General features: G+C 43.9%; 1 protein-coding gene across 1 annotated transcript in view; it reads left to right on the plus strand.

Moving 5' to 3' along the window:
* Nucleotides 1-15,841, plus strand: part of LAMB1 (laminin subunit beta 1) — a 76,767-nt gene that overhangs the window by 31,364 nt on the left and 29,562 nt on the right. Inside the window, exons 14-20 of the mRNA XM_086396832.1 lie at nt 8,124-8,259; nt 9,530-9,688; nt 10,977-11,104; nt 11,312-11,435; nt 11,796-12,000; nt 12,641-12,784; nt 12,983-13,214. Coding sequence (XP_086252958.1) covers nt 8,124-8,259; nt 9,530-9,688; nt 10,977-11,104; nt 11,312-11,435; nt 11,796-12,000; nt 12,641-12,784; nt 12,983-13,214 — 1,128 coding nt within the window. The remainder of the gene's footprint in view (nt 1-8,123; nt 8,260-9,529; nt 9,689-10,976; nt 11,105-11,311; nt 11,436-11,795; nt 12,001-12,640; nt 12,785-12,982; nt 13,215-15,841) is intronic.

Genomic DNA, 15,841 nt, shown 5'->3' on the forward strand with positions numbered 1-15,841 from the left:
CTTAAAAAAGCCTCTAGTCTTGTGATTCTTCAGTATTTTGTAGTGATCCTGTTCGTTTTTTTAATTTATTTATTTGGCTGCCCCAGGTCAGAGTTGTGGCACGTGGGACCTAGTTCCCTGACTCAGGGATTGAACCCAGGCCCCCTGCATTGGGGGTGAGGAGTCTTAGCCACCAGACCACCAGGAAAGTCCCTGTAGTGATCCTTTTCAAGGCTGTTTTTTCCCACAAGGACTTTAAGAATCTCACAGGGGTGATAGAGGCCCTGCCTTCTAAAGCACTTAGAGTTACACTTTCTGAATTGTTTTGTTACAAGCGCTCAAATATCTTCCACCTGACAATATTACTTTGCTCTGCCTCAGACCCATGTTGAATAAACATTGATCGAGTCAAAGAATTTGAGAAACTAGATTTTTATGATATAAAAATCAAACGCACTCTTCCTGGGAGATGCAGTCTTTAAATCAATCCCAAACATTCCTTAGTTACTTTGGCCAGGGCCAGAGTAACTGTAAAGTCATGAAGTGGAAAAAGTTTTTTAATGTTTTTGTTTAATGAGCCGAATGACTTTTGGTAGTACAATAAAAGTGTAGTAATCCATGTCTATTATGTTGACAGCTAGTCTCAACTTTTGAATATTTTAAAGTAAGATCTGATTTGTTTAAATAATGTGACTCAAGCCAGGTTAATGACGTTTTGCCTAGTAGATGACCCACTTTAATGAATAAATAAGAGTGCGTGCTAAGTAAATGCTACTTGCAAATATTTAAAAACACTGAAAAATATAAATATCTTGGCAGCATCCTTTGTAATTATTTCATCAGTGTAGTTTAGGACTTTGGTATCTGGCTTGAAGCCCACCACTTTTTTGAAGACCTCTCCTTCCTAGGCTTAAGTCCCCCAACCTTCCTTTGATGTGAGAACATGTTACTTCTGCATCTGTATTAGCACTGATTCTGCTTTGTAATAGCTGCTTGTATTTAGAAGATCTCTTTGAACAGGGATTGTGTCGTACCTGTTTTTGCATCTCCTTTTGTCCCCAGCATAGTGATAACGTGCTCAGCAAATGAAGAACTGAAATTTATTGTACTCTGAAACCAGAGCAGAAGTCAGTAGATATTTTCATCAGTGTATTGAATGATCCTGATGTATTAATTAACCCTTTGTTAATTGCTATGGCAGCTGGGCATAGAGAGGTTATAGAACATAGGTCCTACTCTTTAAAAAAGTATTCTATTGGGGGCGGGGATTGGTTGAGGGGATGGAAAAGCTACTCTGGATAAAACGTATGACACTGACTGCTCAACACTGTGGAACCAATTCTTATTTGTAATCCGAATTTTGGAGATTTCAGTGTTGAACAGAGGAGTGGGTTTTGTCCTTTAATGTTTTTCTTTTGCTTAACTTCTTAGTAGTAAGGTTGAGATTGCACAGTATTTTCCCTGCTTATCACTGTTTAAATGAGTTTTCCTTCTACTAGTCCTTAATTTCTACATTTATGAGAAATCTGTTTTTGCAAAATGATGTTTTAAAAAATTTTTATTTTATGAAAGTATAGTTGATTAACAATGTTGCATTAATTTCTGCCGTACAATAAAGTGATTCAGTTATATGTGTATATATCAGATCAGATCAGTCGCTCAGTCGTGTCTGACTCTTTGCGACCCCATGAATCGCAGCACACCAGGCCCCCCCTGTCCAACACCAACTCCTGGAGTTCACCCAGACTCATGTCCATTGAGTCAGTGATGCCATCCAGCCATCTCATTCTCTGTCATCCCCTTCTCCTCTTGCCCCCAATCCCTCCCAGCATCAGAGTCTTTTCCAGTGAGTCAACTCTTCGCATGAGGTGGCCAAAGTACTGGAGTTTCAGCTTTAGCATCATTCCTTCCAAAGAAATCCCAGGGCTGATCTCCTTTAGAATGGACTGGTTGGATCTCCTTGCAGTCCAAGGGACTCTCAAGAGTCTTCTCCAACACCACAGTTCAAAAGCATCAATTCTTCGGCACTCAGCCTTCTTCACAGTCCAACTCTCACATCCATACATGACCACAGGAAAAAACCATAGCCTTGACTAGACGGACCTTTGTTGGCAAAGTAATGTCTCTGCTTTTGAATATGCTATCTAGGTTGGTCATAACTTTCCTTCCAAGGAGTAAGCATCTTTTAATTTCATGGCTGCAGTCACCATCTGCAGTGATTTTGGAGCCCAGAAAAATAAAGTCTGACACTGTTTCCACTGTTTCCCCATCTATTTCCCATGAAGTGATGGGACTGGATGCCATGATCTTCGTTTTCTGAATGTTGAGCCTTAAGCCAACTTTTTCACTCTCCACTTTCACCTTCATCAAGAGGCTTTTGAGTTCCTCTTCACTTTCTGCCATAAGGGTGGTGTCATCTGCATATCTGAGGTTATTGAGATTTCTCCTGGCAATCTTGATTCTAGCTTGTGTTTCTTCCAGTCCAGCGTTTCTCATGATGTACTCTGCATATAAGTTAAATAAACAGGGTGACAGTATACAGCCTTGATGTACTCCTTTTCCTATTTGGAACCAGTCTGTCGTTCCATGTCCAGTTCTAACTGTTGCTTCCTGACCTGCATACAGATTTCTCAAGAGGCAGATCAGGTGGTCTGGTATTCCCATCTCTTTCAGAATTTTCCACAGTTTATTTTATGGGATATTATGGTGTATCCCAGGATACTGAATATAGTTCCCCAGGATACAGTACGACCTTGTTGTTTATCCGTTTTGTATGTAATAGTTTGCATCTGCTAATCCCAAACTCCCAAAGCATCCCTCCCCTACTACCCACTCCCTTGGCGACCACAAATCTGTTTTCCATATCTGAGAATCTGTTTCTGTTTCATAGATAGGTTCACAAATAGATTTGTGTCATATTTTAGATTCCACAAATGATATCATATATTTGTCTTTCTGTCTGACTTACTTCACTTAGTATGGTAATCTCTAGGTCCATCCGTGTTGCTGCAAATGGGATTATTTCATTCTTTTTATGGCTGAGTAGTATTTCATTGTGTGTGTATATATATACACACACCACATCTTTCTTCATTCATCTGTCAGTAGATATTTAGGTTATTTCCGTGTCTTGGCTATTATGAATAGTGCTATTCTGAACATAGAGGTGCATATATCTCTTTGAATTACAGTTTGTCCAAGTATATTCCTGGGAGTAGAATTGCTGGATCATATGGCAGCTCTGTTATAATTTCCTGAGGAATCTCCACACTGTTGTCCATACCGGCTGCACCAATTTCCATTCCTACCAACAGTGTAGGAGGGTTGCCTTTTGAGAAGTAATCTTGGCCTTTATCCTTTGAGGAAAAAGTAGGGCTTTATTAGGTTTCTGTTGGTGCCATAACAAATTACCACCACCACTTAGCGGCCTAAAGCAACATAAATTTAAGACCTTACAGTCTGTGTTTCCACCTGCAGGCTCTGGGGAGGCTCTTTCCTGCTCACTTGCACTGTTGGCAGAATTCAGTTCCTCTTGGTTGCAGGATGCAGTTCCCATTTTCCTGCTGGCTGTCAGCAGAGGGCCGTTCCCACCTTCTTGAGGTTGCCCACATTCCTTGACTCATGACCCCTTTCTTTGACCTTCACAACCAGTGACGATGGGTCACATCCTCCTCGTGGGACAGCTCTGATCTTCTCCTCTGCTTTTAAGGATTCATGTGATTTGCTTGGGTCCATCTGGGTAACCTACGGTAATCTCCCATCTCAAGGTCCTTAAGCTTGGTCCCATCAGGAAAGTCTTTTGCACCACATGAGGTAACATGGCCATAGAATCCAGGGGTGAGGACATGGAGGACATGGGCATCTTTGGGAGCCATTTTTCTGCCTGCCATAGGCCCTGATTTATTCTGTTTTATGTCATTACTTTACCTAACTGGCCCAATGAATTGCATCTGTATCTAGTTGCAGATAAATTGGTGAAGGGAACTTGTATAATTATCAAGGGTATATTTCTATCTGAAATGATTTTTGCTTGAACACAGGAAAGAACAATGATATATAATAAATCTTTGTCTCCACTCTGGAGGAGGCGATATTTGAGCTTCCAGTGAAGGCACAGATGGGATGAGTGTGGCGTGGTAGAGACCTGGTCTGCCCTTGACCGTGTCTGCTCCCGTCCCTTCTGTCTTCTCTGGGCCACCTCTGTCCTGGTGTCCCCTCAGCTCCTCACTCAGATGAGCATTGTCTTTGCTCTTAGCTCTGGGTGGGCACTTCCTGCATTTTATTTTGCTATATTGGTCAATTGCTCTTTTTTGTTTATACCACCAATTAGATTGGAAGTTCTTTAGGACAGGGACAATTTTTTTCTCCCCTTTTTCTTTCTCCGTTTCATTTTGAGGGAAATAATGGACTAATAAGGAAGAAAGGATTTGTTCAGAAGAGAATTGACAGAGGCTTTCCCGGTGGTCCAGTGGTTAAGACTCCATGCTTCCATAGCAGGGGGCTCCGGTTTGATCCCTGTTCGGGGAACTAAATCCTGCATGCTGCACAGTGAGCCAAAAAAGAGAGAGAGCTGACAATGAACTGAAAGGGGAGAGTATCAACACCAGGAAGCACAGCTGCCAGGGCTAATATTTGCTCAGTAAATATTTATAAAAGAGTATGAGTGTGACTCGGCTAAAGCCAAGGACGGGCACCGGGAAGAAAAGCAGTTGTTTTCAGAGGAGAGGTTATAGAGGCTGCTGGAAGCCAGGTAGAGACACCATGACTTGGTAGAAGAAGAAACAGTGGTAGCGTTTTGTGTTGTGGGCTTTTGTGAAGTGATGAAGGTGGGGCTCTGGGAAGACTCATTTGGCTGCGTAAAAGGATGGACAGGGCGGGGGGGCAGAGAGGAGCTGGAGAGGTCAACTTGGGAGTTGAATAGAGTGACAGGTGTGGAACGATGACGTAGGGTACTAGGGTAGCCACAGTGACAAGAGGACATGGCTGAGTGGAGAACCATCTTGAAATAACATGTGTTGTATTAAGGATAAAGGAAAGGGATGATTATGTCTCACCTACATCAGAAATTTTTTTTAATTGAAATATAGTTGATTTTCAGTATTGTGTTAGTTTGTGCTGTACAGCAAAGTGATTGTTATACATATATACAGTCTATTTCATTATGGTTTATCATGGGATGTTGAATCTAGTTCCCTTTTCTGTACAGTAAGACCTTGTTGTTAATCCATTCATGTAACAGTTTGCATCTACTACCTGCAAATTCCCAATCCATCCCACCCCACCCCCCCCCTTGGTAACCATGCGTCTGTTCAACAACAGAGGAATTTTAAATCTGCTGATAGAAATAGCAGAGCTGAAGGTAGATCAGTGTGTGAGGTGACGAATAGCTTGGGACAATATGAATTAGAGGTGACAACTGGACAAATCATGGAAATGCCCCACGCATGACTGAAGGTGTACAACCAGAGCAAAGTTCTGAGCGGGTGAGGGCCACCTGCTTGGGGGCAGGTAAAGCCTTTGGTGAATGAGTTCACCAAAGGAATAAGTGTTGAATGGGAGCCACACCTACTGGCGACAAGAGTTCAAGTGTGCAGACACGGGCGTGTGGCTGCGGGGGCCGACATGAGGGGAATTCCCTTCACAAGGTCAGGTTCTCATGAGTTGTTTCTCCTTTAGAATTGTGCTGCAGATAACAGTACTTCAGGAGTGTGCCCACCTCTCCTTCCTTACCTTCATTTGCTTGTTCTCTAGTGGTGGATAGCATAGAAAGGATTTGTGTGTGTTCTTCTTGGGTGGTTCATGTTTGAGACATTTGTTCCCTCAGTAAACATCTGCTGGGAGGAAGGGATTTTCTTTTGTCCATATGATGTCATGCCTGATGCCTGAATTTTGGAAAATGGGTGTTGTTGGTTGGATTATGTTTAAAGAGGGTTAGATCCTAATTGGAGCAAGCTTTCTTCCTCTCTGGGAATAGATTTAAAGTAACAATTCCAAATCGTGTCTTGATTTTAATGAAGTAAAGATGGATCCATGTAATTCAGGGTTTTTTTGTTTGTTTTTTTTTATTGAAGTATATTTGAGTTACAATGTTTTAGGTGTCCTGCAAAAATGATCCATATATATATATATATATATATATATATATATATTCTGTTTCAGATTCTTTTCCATTATAGGTTATTACAAGATAGTGACTATAGTTCCCTGTGCTATAGGTTCTTGTTGTTTCCCTATTTTATATATAGCAGTGTGTATCTGTCGATCCCAGACTCCTAATTTTTCCCTTCCCCTCCTCTTTCCCCTTTGGTGACCATAAGTTTGCTTTCTGTGTAATTCAGTTTTATCCTGTACATAAACTCCTGTTACCAGGGAAAAAACAGACAAACGTAGGCTGAGGACCAAATGAGTATGTTACAGTTGAGGCCTTTATTACCTAAATAATGACCAATAACACAAAAGCACTGTTTCCATTAAATAGTATTTTTCTTTTTAAAATTCAGAACACCTATCTTTCATGCATTTATTTCTTGAACCAATGTTTGGGTGTGTCTATGTGCTGAGCACTGGGCCAGCTGGGGGGTCGGGCAGGGTAACTGAGGTGAGTCAGGCACAGTCCAGGCCTTCAGGGAGTTTCCTGTCAACTCAGGGGTTAGGTAGGTCTATCAATAATTGTACAACAAGAGAGAAGGTAATAAATGTCTTAGTACAGAGCACAAACAATTGAGGCCTCAGAAAGCACCATTTGAGAACAGTAGAGGGAGGGAACCAAACAAGCCTTCAGGAAAGGATGATGGTTGAAAAATTAGGAGAATTTGAAGACACAGTGCTCAAATGTAATGAAGCCTACTTCAGGACCAGCTTAGTTGTTGACGTTTCTCCTGCAAGGAGGTGATGGCGTGAAGGAGAAGGTGGTTCCTTCTATGGGATGGGGAGTGACAGTCAGGAAACACGATGCCTGAGCTGAATCTTGCGAGAGGAATGGGTGGGTCTTTGCTGGGTAAATGAGGGAGCGGGACATTCCAGCCTGCAGGAACAGGAGAAACAAAGGGAAAAGGTCATGCGTCCCCCAGCGCCCTGGAGAAACTCAGTCGCTCAGTGTGGTGGGAGAGGTGAGGAGAGCCAGAAAGGAAGAGGAGGGCCAAACTGGGGGGCAGGGGACAGTGGGACCTGGCGCACTGCCCCAAGGCCATCGTGCCTGCAAGTGTTATGGTTAATGCATCTCAGAAAGGTCATTGGGGCAGCTCTGGGGAAGGTGGAAGTTCTGGTTGAAAGTTGGAAGACTGGCAATAAGGATACCAGTTGGAAGACTTTACCTGCTTTTACCATGAATGAGAGAGGGAAGAAAGGCATAGCCTAGTCAGTGGGAAGTGGGCAGAGACACCCAAGATGCTAGGAGGGGCTATCACAGAATTTGGCCCTTGATTGGTTACAAAGAGGGAATCTAGAGGATACCTTCTGATTTCTGACATGGCTGATGCAATGGTGGGTAGTGTCTTCTCCCAAGGCAGGGATTGGGTGCTGCCCTCTTGGATCCGTGATTAGCCTCTGGGACCACTGAGTTGGAGCTGTCCTTCTGAGAGTTGGATATTTAGATGTCAGGCCCAGGAAAGGGGTTGTATTTGCCAAAGAAATATGTTCTTGCCAATGTAAGAACATATGTGATAGCTACAGAAACACTGCCATGGCACATATGGAGCAGGGGAGAGCACAGGGGAGAGAACTGAAAGGCCAGGTTACTGAGACCTTTCAACCTCAGGTGCTGTGCTTGGTTACTCAGTTGTGTCCAACTCTTTGTGACCCCTATGGACTGTAGCCTGCTAGGCACCTCTGTCCATGGGGATTCTCCAGGCAAAAATATGGGAGTGGGTTGCCATGCCCTCCTCCAGGGGAGCTTCCTAACCCAGGAATCAAACCCAGGTCTCCCACATTGTAGGCAGATTCTTTACCATCTGAACCACCAGGGAAGCTCGGGAGTTTGGGATTAATTGGTAGGCAGTGTTTTTTCCATGTACTTACTTTCAGAATGGAGTAAGAATACCCTCCTGAGTATTTCACCCTATTTACCGTTTAATGGCAAACATGGATCTGCTTGGTTCACTGATGGATGTGGTGAGCACCGCTGACCCTCTCTGCTTCCTTGCCAGTTGCTCTGCAGAGTCGGGCCAGTGCCTATGCCGACCCCACATGATCGGACGTCAGTGCAGTGAAGTGGAATCTGGCTACTACTTCACCACTTTGGATCACTACATCTACGAAGCAGAAGAAGCCAACTTCGGGCCTGTAAGTAGGGGTGTGCTTGCCAGGTGGATAAAGCAGAGTGGAGGGGGGCAGTAATGTGATACACACATTTTGTAAAGAGACTAGGTAAGGAGCATCTTATCAGTGAGCATGAAGCAAGGATCAGGACCAGGCCTTCTTGAGAATAGTCCTATTTAAAACTAGGTAAATCCATCACTCAGAAAGACTTCAAAACATTCAGTAATAAGGCTATTTGTGTTTTTAAGGGGATTGGTTTTTCGGTGTGTTTTTTTTTCTATTCTCTACTGACACTCCAAAATTATTGAGCTAGTATAGTTAACATTCAGAGTATATTGTTTCAATTTTCTATTGCTGTATAACAGCTATCCCAAAAATTAGTGGCTTAAAATACATGTCTGGCACTTCAGCTGGGGTGGCAGAAAGAGCTGAAGGCTGGCTGAGCACCGTTCTCCAAACAGCTGTCTTGAGCTTCTTCACAGCGTGAAGAGTAGTGAGACTTCTGCCACGGCATCTGCCTTCCAAGAAGGAGGAAACAGAAACTGCCAGGTCTCTTAAGGTCTGGGCTAAGAAGACCCAAAAGGTCATTTTTTCACATTTTGCTGGTCACAAGTCACAAGGCCAGACCAGATTCAATGGCAGGGGAACATAGTTTACACCTCTAGATGGTGAAGCCACACCCACTTTCATTATAGGTGAGGACAGACTTCATCTTTGGAGGTGACTAATCACAGGTATTGTATGTAATCCTGTGAACACACTCGAAGTCACCCTTGAGTTAAGCAACTCACATTGATCCATTCTCAATCTCATTGACCATCAGAATTCACTCATCAGTAGTGAACATTCATGACTGTATCTCGTTTCCTCATTTGTACCTGGAGCTTGAAAGAAATGCCAATGAGGATGACAGAAATACACCCATAGATATTGGGCTAGTCTTGTAGAAATGCAGAACATACCTGGTCACTCCTAGGCTTGCTCATAACAGCATTTGGGATGTTCTCTTTCCTTCCTTCATGCTCATTCCCCTGGTTGTATCATAGAAGGTATATCCTAAGCCTTAATTCCATCTCCAGTGTCTCAAGACTACTTCAACCTAAAAACTAAAAAGAAACCAATTACCTGTTTATATTCCAAAAAATTATAGAATCTACTGGGAAAATGTGGCTGCAAAAAAAAAAATAGGTTTCATATCTACAGTTTCGGACCTTTGGGTGCCTTCAGATTTCTTTAACTGTTAACATCAAATTCCATTTCAAGTAAAGCATCACGCCTGTTCCCTTGTCCTTAGGGGGTCAGCATAGTGGAACGGCAGTATATCCAGGACCGGATTCCTTCCTGGACTGGAGCGGGCTTCGTCCGAGTGCCTGAAGGGGCTTACTTGGAGTTCTTCATCGACAACATACCATATTCTATGGAGTATGACATCCTAATTCGCTATGAGCCACAGGTAACCCCTCATTGGACTAATGGGGATTGGGGGATACTGGTAAAAGTTTTTCTTCTAATGGACACTGAGTCTTTGTGAAATGTGCAGGCTGCCTTGGAATAGAGGAACCTCTCTGACTTTCTATCTTCCTCGAAAGTAAAAATATACATTTTTATTAAATTCAGTTTCACAAACATTTAGTGATCTCTTTGTTAAGCACTTAGTCTTGCTGAGAACTGAGGTGGTGATGAGAACGTGCTGGGTCCTCTTCTTGCCCTCATAGCCTGCCCTGCCCAGGGATGGACACGTGTCCCTAACTGGCATCAAAGGTGGAAAGTGTAAGAGCAGAGACACAAGCAGTGCTGCAAGATGAGAGGTTCATACCAGCCAGACTGCCCCGGGGCTGCCAGGATGTTTCCTTAAAGAGTCAGTTGTAGGTCTTAAGATGGAGACAGAATTTTGACACAAGCGGAAGTGAGGGATAGCATGAGCAGCAGATGGAGGGGTGGTTGGAGTGTCCTTCCACAGAGAAAGGGTGGTTGGAGAGGCTGTTAGAAGAAACGCTGGGATCAGTAAATGAAATTGGAGTCTGTATTAACAGGAAGCTTTTGAAGGGTTTTGGACAGGGGATTGTCTTTAAGCTGTGGGTTTGAGTGTTCTTTTTTTTAATCTTCTTAATTTTTGCTTTTAAGTCAGAGAAAGATAACCATATGATACCATTTATATGTGGAATTAAAATATGGCACAAATGAACTTATTTACACAACAGAAATAGACTCACGGACAGAGAAAACAAATGTATGGTTACCAAAGGGGAAAGGGAGGAGGGATAAATTAGGAGTTTTGGAGTAACAGAGGCACACTGCTATATATGGAACACTGAAACAATAAGGACCTGCCATATAGCACAGGGAACTATATTCAATATCTTATAATAACCTGTAACAGAAAAGAATCTGAAAAAATAGATATGTGTGTATATATAACTGAATCTCTTTGTTGTATCCCTGAAACTAACACAACATTGTAAATCAACTATACTTTAATAAAAGATAATAAAGTGTGTTTTAAGGTGGATGGAAAGGGATATTGGGAGAGGCAAGGAGAGCTATGGGAGGCTGTTTCAGTGTCCAGGTGAGGAGATTTGGGCTGAAACTGGGGTAACAAGCCAAGAGCGTGGTAAGAGGGAAGGGAAATGCAAGCGAGTGTTTCCCATTTAAACTTGGCAAAAGATAGGTGGCTGGAGACTTCCAAACAGGCAGCAGCAGGCCAGCGAATCGTCCTTCTGATCCTCTGCTTCTTACTCTAGCTCCCCGACCACTGGGAGAAAGCTGTCATCATGGTGCAGCGGCCCGGCAAGATTCCAACCAGCAGCCGGTGTGGAAACACTGTTCCCGATGATGACAACCAGATGGTGTCCCTGTCACCTGGCTCCAGGTCAGTGTGGCAGCGGTTTGCAGCTCAGTAGAACCAACATGCAAATTAATTATTTTGCTGGTGTCTCACCTTGTGAGTTGTACAGTAACCATTTCAGAACCAAAACCAGACACAGACTATTCCTTCCTTTGGGATCTACGGGGAGCTTTGATAGATTGGATGCTTAAAGGTTGACCTTTGTTATTTTTCTTTTCTGTTTTGGGGCAGGTATGTGGTCCTCCCCCGCCCCGTGTGCTTCGAGAAGGGTGTGAACTACACGGTGCGGTTAGAACTGCCACAGTACACCTCCTCGGACAGCGGTGTGGACAGCCCCTACACCCTGATTGATTCCGTAAGTGGAGGTCATTTCCGATGCGAGCAGGGAGGACTAGGCAGACAACGTGCATCTACTTCCCTAGAGGGCTTTGTGGAGGATCATGCTGAGGAGTCTTTCCTGCCTCCAAGGTTACTTTGCTTGTTTACTTTAATAAAACTCCACCCTCTGGAAGACTCTACTCAAGCTGATCCTTCCTGAAAATAGGAAGTGTCTGAACAATGACATTTCAAAACTCATCAAACTATGTAAGGGGTATCTATACTTTTTCTGGCAAGAATGTTTTAAGAATGAGAAGATTTCCACTTGACGTTGATTTGCGTTAATTGGTGACCCCAGACAGCCACCTAAGAACAGTGTGTTCTGGTTTCTTCCTAGCTTGTTCTCATGCCATTCTGTAAGTCACTGGACATCTTCACCGTGGGAGGCTCAGGAGATGGGGTGGTCACCAACAGCGCCTGGGAAACCTTTCAGAGATACCGATGTCTAGAGAACAGCAGGAGCGTTGTGAAGACGCCGATGACTGATGTTTGCAGAAACATCATCTTTAGCATTTCTGCCCTGTTGCACCAGACAGGCCTGGGTAGGTATCACTGCTGCTGCTTGTGCCCCTTCTTTCTCAAAAGCTCCGAGGACACTTGGCATCATGAGATACATTGGCAGGCATGTCTGATAGTTCTTTGTTAGGCATACAACACAAAGGAAAAAGTGTCTCAACTGCAGTTTATGTTTGTTTTTTTAAGAGTGTGTTAGTGATAAAGCACCTCTGACAGTGGACTCAGTCATCGAGAAATACACAAAGAGTAAGAGACGAGGGAAAGGTCCCTGAGACTTGCCATATGCAGGGCAGGAAGTTGGAATGAAATCAGAGGAGCATCCCATAACTGAAATAGATGTTTTGCTCTTCGAAAGGTCACTGGCCTTTTGTTGAAGATCCTATGATATTTGAGCTTTGAAGGCAAAGAGAGAAAACATTAGTGACCTCCTTCCTAGAAAAACTGATTTTATCTGTCAACTTGCTCCTGCTGCTTCCCTCACACCCCTCTGAGGGAAGATAAATGCTTTAAATGGGAATTCTGAATGAGCCGAGATGCCCACGAGGGGTCAGGGAAGAATCTGAGCAAAAGGACAGGCCAATGCAGAACTGGGTGGGATGTGCTGGGCTATCGCTGTGGCAGGCATGGCTGCCCTGGGTTATGGGCTCTTGCCTGTCTTCCCTGCAGCTTGTGAGTGCGACCCTCAGGGCTCCTTAAGTTCCGTCTGCGACCCCAACGGAGGCCAGTGTCAGTGCCGGCCGAACGTGGTGGGAAGAAGGTGTGACAGATGTGCTCCTGGCACCTTTGGCTTTGGGCCCAGCGGATGCAAATGTAAGTTGACCGGAAGAACTGTAACATACTCATTCACATCATAAGTCATGCAGCTTCAGAAGGCATGCTGCACCCCGGAAATTGATCACAGAGGCCCATGAGCATTCTACACTGAAAGGAGGGGGCCAGCCTGTATAAGAGGTGTGTTTGCATTTAACCAGTTTCTCAACGTGGTCCCTTGGTTGCCTATTTCTTCAGCTTGTGAGTGCCATCTGCAAGGATCTGTCAATGCTTTCTGCGACCCCATCACTGGCCAGTGCCACTGCTTCCAGGGGGTGTACATGAGGCAATGTGACCGGTGCTTACCCGGGTTCTGGGGTTTTCCAAGTTGCCAGCCCTGCCAGTGCAACGGCCACGCCGATGACTGCGACTCAGTGACAGGGGAGTGCTTGAGCTGCCAGGACTACACCACAGGGCATAACTGTGAGAGGTATGTGCCGCCTCTTGAAAGGAAAGAGAACAAGGTTGTTTTTGACTGAGCAAACAGCATCTTAGACAAACCACAGAATGACTCTCTACCAGGCTCCAGGTTGCTCATTCATTTCTAATCCCCTTGGTATTTTCTAGGAACTCATTCATTTATCTAGTACAGACTTCGTTTACAGCTTCTGTGTGCCAGGCATTGTTTGAGGGCAGAGGGCGATACAACAGAGAACAAAACTGGCAGGAATCTGCCCTCTTGAAGAGTCCTTCTAGGCTGCACAGCAATCGTCTCTGGCTCGGCCAATTCTGGCCTAGGGTGAGAGTTGTGAAATGTTAATTCCTAATTTGGGTCAAAGTAGAAACCAAATCCAAACGGGGATTAGCCACTTTAATGGCTTTGTTGATCACAACGTTTTATGCAGCCAGCGTTTCCAGGAGCCCATATAAAATGTGCACAAGTAGGTCTGTTCTCCAGTTGCTGCTGCTAAGTCCCTTCAGTCGTGTCCGACTCTTAGCGACCCCATGGACTGCAGCCCACCAGGCTCCTCCTTCCATGGGGTTTTCCAGGCAAGAGTACTGGAGTGGGGTGCCATCGCCTTCTCCAGTTAGCAGATGTTAATTGAACAATTATTATGGATGTAGTGCAGTGCACCAGGGATAGGAAGAATGGGACATAGAATATGCCTCTAATTATATTATAGCCCAGCTCAGTAGGTAAGAAATAGTCTGTATGAAGAAATTACATCCTGACTTACATCATTTGTTACTAATTTAAAAAGGCAGACATGCTCTTAGAATCTGCTGTTTTGGGAATACTAGTCTCCACCTTTCACGTCAATAAACCTCTCCTGATATCCACCCTCTATGGTACTTTTGTTTTTAAAAAAATATTCAGCAAATGTTCAGTCAGTGCAAAATTTTCAATTTTAGTGAAAATTGAATATGTGATTACAGCATGAGGATGTACAGGCAGCAAATACACGGCTCTTGGTTGTGTGCTGGATGGTATTCAAGAATTTACTCCTTAGAGTAAAAGTCAAGTGTTTCCAACCACAAGATTGTGCTGTAGAAAGATAGGAGACAGTTAGATAAGATTGAAAGGAACAAATTAATGTATTGGTGTCATTTTTCGTTCTCTGCATTTGATTTTTCATCACCATTGTTTCAGTGGACATGGAAAATAAATTCAAGACAGACAGATGAGAAAATCAGATGAAAAGGGTGAAGAAGGTGGGGAACACTGGTCAGCAGAGGTGATTGTCCACAAGGCTGATGTGAAATCATATTTCTAAAGCGTTCTGATTGCTTGCAGGAGAACTCAAAAGGATGTAGGAGGAGGAAGGGTTTTCAGCCCTAGTTTGATGACAGAATTTCACTGAAGTATTTCAGATGCCACTATTTAGTTTGAGCTGGTTTCCCATTCTCTTCCTCTTCTCGAGATGGTCAACTCCAGTCCTGTGATTTTAAGAAGCTCTGGACTCAGATTACTGCCAAGGGGATTAGAGAAGGAGGAGGCAGGAAGTGAACACTCAGTTTCAATCATGATGTGTTTGGATGTATTGCACCTAGAAATGCCTCATAGGAAAATTTCTCAAACTGTTGCACAGAATTGCTTCATTCCTGTTGATTTCCCAGCATGTAATTGGGACATATGTTCTTGTATTGTGTCTGTGTCTAATAGAAGGTTAATGCCCTCTGAACAACTTTCCCCTTCTATTTCTTCATCCTTCCCCACTCCCCATTTAAAATAATCCTCTGCCTCAAAAAGAGAAAAAAGAAAAACAAACTGAATTAGAAGTTCCAGGCCCAATTCTGCTCCTGACCTGCTCTATCTTGGGTGATTTAGCTCACCTCTCTGAATATCCAACTTTATGATAGTAGGATAACTAAGTTGGATTAGATGATATCCAAACTTCCTTCAAGCTCTTATGCTATAGGAAATTTAACACGTAACTTAATTATCAGTCATGTTGAAAAGCGCCTTGGCATACTAAAAGAATTCCTTGCTGAAAGTTGGGAGGCTGAATCCAAATTGTGGCTTGTTACTAACTATTCATTTGAGCTTTGCAAATCATTTCTGCTCCCTGGCTGCCTTATCTGTAAGGCAGGGAGGTGGGACCTGCTGGGTCTGGGAACTGATAAATACCATCTCTCATCCCTGAGAGACAGACACAAGGGACATGCATCTGGAGAGCATCTTTCTCTACTTTTCACTGGTTAAGGCTGGATTGTAGAACAAGCCACCATGGGCTTACTGACACATCGCCCCACCCAGGCATGGGCAGAGACCAACAACCACAAGCTCTCTTTCCCCCAAACTCCTTAATGCACAGAAGGAGCTGACCAGAATGCCCAGGACAGGCAGCTATTAGAACAATAGCATGCACTTGGGGAGAGGTACACTCTTTAGGGAGGAGTGAATGAGAGTCCAGGTGAGGCCAGGAGTGTAACTCTAATGCAGTGGTCCTTCTGTGGGATCCCCAGACCAGTGGTGGCAGCGTCACCTCCTAAATCAGGAGACAGAACCCAGCAATCTGTGTTTAAAAGCCCTCCAGGGAATTCTGATTGAAAGTAGTGTTTAAGCCACTGCTCTACTGGAAAGTCCTTCATGTGGAAACATGAGGAATCAAGAAT

Source organism: Bos grunniens, chromosome 4, assembly GCF_055505025.1.
Source record: "Bos grunniens cultivar Pamir isolate PY7600 chromosome 4, Bosgru_T2T1.0, whole genome shotgun sequence".
Classification (NCBI taxonomy): domain Eukaryota; kingdom Metazoa; phylum Chordata; class Mammalia; order Artiodactyla; family Bovidae; genus Bos; species Bos grunniens.